Source organism: Helianthus annuus, chromosome 8 (genome assembly GCF_002127325.2).
Source record: "Helianthus annuus cultivar XRQ/B chromosome 8, HanXRQr2.0-SUNRISE, whole genome shotgun sequence".
NCBI classification, from domain to species: Eukaryota; Viridiplantae; Streptophyta; class Magnoliopsida; order Asterales; family Asteraceae; genus Helianthus; species Helianthus annuus.
Window position 1 is genome coordinate 20967816 of NC_035440.2, and position 2284 is coordinate 20970099.

Genomic DNA, 2284 nt, shown 5'->3' on the forward strand with positions numbered 1-2284 from the left:
GTACATTTTACTCTTGATACACGGCGAAAAATAATAATACTAGAATAGTTTCATGTATGAATGAAAATCTAAGCAGACATTTAACATGATCTTTAAGTTAAAATTGATACACGACATTATGTGTTTCATTTTTCTTACATCAACAAATATGTACCACTAGTGTGAGATTAACTTGGAAACACTAAGGGAACTAAGGAACTGTACATTTAACATATTAAATATATTTTAAAAATATAACTTAATACATTAAAAATCAATTTTGCGCTTTTGGATATAAAAATCTGTAGAAGATAATCCAATAAAAAATCATTTTTAAACCTTTTTTAATTATTTTTTAAACATTTTTTTGTATATTTTTAGTTTTTGAATTTTTTTATTAAAAAGGCTTCTACCTTTATTTATAAGGAAAAACGCTGATTTTTTTCTTAAAAAATTTGATTTTTAACATGTTAAGTTAAATTTTTAAATTATTAATTACTTAATTTCTCATTTTTTTTAGTGTTACCCAATAAATACTCCCCTATCCACTATCTTACATAATATAAATTTTTCTTACATTCAAAATAAAGTATCACCTCATAAAACTTCATATAAAAGAAAAAAAAAAAAAAAAAAAAAACCTCTCTTAAATGTCCACGCAAAACCCTATAAAAAAATACAAAAATATCACCTCATAAAAGTCATATTAAAAGATCATAAAAAAACTCTCTTTAAAGTCCACGCAAAACCCTATAAAAAAAAAAAGAAAAAAAAATATTTCTACAAGTTTTCCCCTGTTCTTTGATATTATGATTTTATGTCCGCCTCCTGCTCCCGGAGAGGCAGCTCCCAAAAGAAAACTGGCGACTATGGACAAACTCTCCAAACAGCCAACAACCATGGAAAAACTACCGGAGGAACTTTTATCCGACATTCTGATCCGATTACCTGCCAAACGACTTGCTCAATTTAGGTGCGTCTCTAAGCCCATGAATGCACTTTTATCTCAACCATCTTTCATAAAATCACACCTCCATCGTTCCATCCACAACAACGATGAAATGTTCATGGTCTTCTACAGTGAGCTCTGTCTTGACGGTGAGATACCAATCATTGCACACCCTTCTCACTCTCCTGTTATCGAAAACCCTAATTTCATTAACTTACCAGCAAGTTTAACTATCCCACCTGGATATACCCACAGTAGTATTCTTGGTTCTCTTAATGGCTTGATATGTTTTGCTCTATGGCCTACTGATACTGTATCCGATCGTGATCCTATCATTTGCATTTGGAACCCTTCTCTAAATGCCTTAAGGATTCTTCCTCCATATACCATCCCAGCCTCCCTTGGTTTTGAGGGCATCGATCTTCACATTCGGTTTGGGTACGATCCTGAAACTGATGATTACAAAGTTGTTAAGTTCTCTCGCTTATTTCAACGGCCAGTTACCGCGTTTGAAAGCTTAAGCTACTTTAAAGAGTGGTTACAAGTGGAAGTGTATAGCATGAGAAAAGGCTCCTGGAAGTTGATCAATGACAGGTTTCCTTCTCATGTGGGTTGGATTTCTGACTTTGCCGATCTTTCTATTATTGGGAGTGATGGGCATGATGGCCATATTCATTGGCTTTGTGGACTTAATGGCAAAATAACTAAGCACGCGATAGTAGCATTTGATTTGGCTACTGAGACTTTCGGTGAGATAGCTCTTCCTGATTCTATACCACAGTATAAGATGGACCAGACGAAGCTTTTGGGACATTTGTCTGGAAATCTTTGTGTGATGTCATACATGGAAGATGGCGACATCGAGGTGTGGGTGATGAATGAATACGGGATGGCTGAATCATGGGTGAAACACCATGTATTTTCCCAGTTTAGTGGTAATATAGTTCCCCTTGGATTCATATTAAATAAGGAGTTCCTTCTACACGATGATAAGAACCGTCTAGCTTTGTATGATCAAATTGCTGCCAAGGTTAATTCCTTGGAGGTAATTGCTAATTCAAGGTTTGGTTTTGACAGGGTCAAAATCGTTTCTTATGTTGACAGTCTTGTTTGGATAGCACCTGCTAATTAGATTGGATCAACGGTTGCAGCATATGTTCGTTTATCATTTCAATAAAGTTCTCACAGGAAGGTGATATGTCAATAAGGTCTCGAGAAGCAAGATTTGGCCTCGTTATTAATACATCTTTCTGTTACAACCATTATGCATTAATTATACTATGTGTGTTTAATAACTAAGCTTGGATCAAGTATCAAATGTTGTGCCTTAATTACATAAAGATTCTCTATTGTTAG

At 34.3% G+C, this 2284-nt stretch overlaps 1 protein-coding gene across 1 annotated transcript; it reads left to right on the top strand.

Annotated features, from left to right (window-relative positions):
• The first annotated feature begins 848 nt into the window (after positions 1 to 848).
• Positions 849 to 2060, top strand: LOC110869711 (F-box protein CPR1). Its single transcript, XM_022118941.1, has one exon. It carries the CDS (start codon positions 849 to 851, stop codon positions 2058 to 2060), a length of 1212 nt encoding a protein of 403 aa, XP_021974633.1.
• Positions 2061 to 2284: the final 224 nt, after the last annotated feature.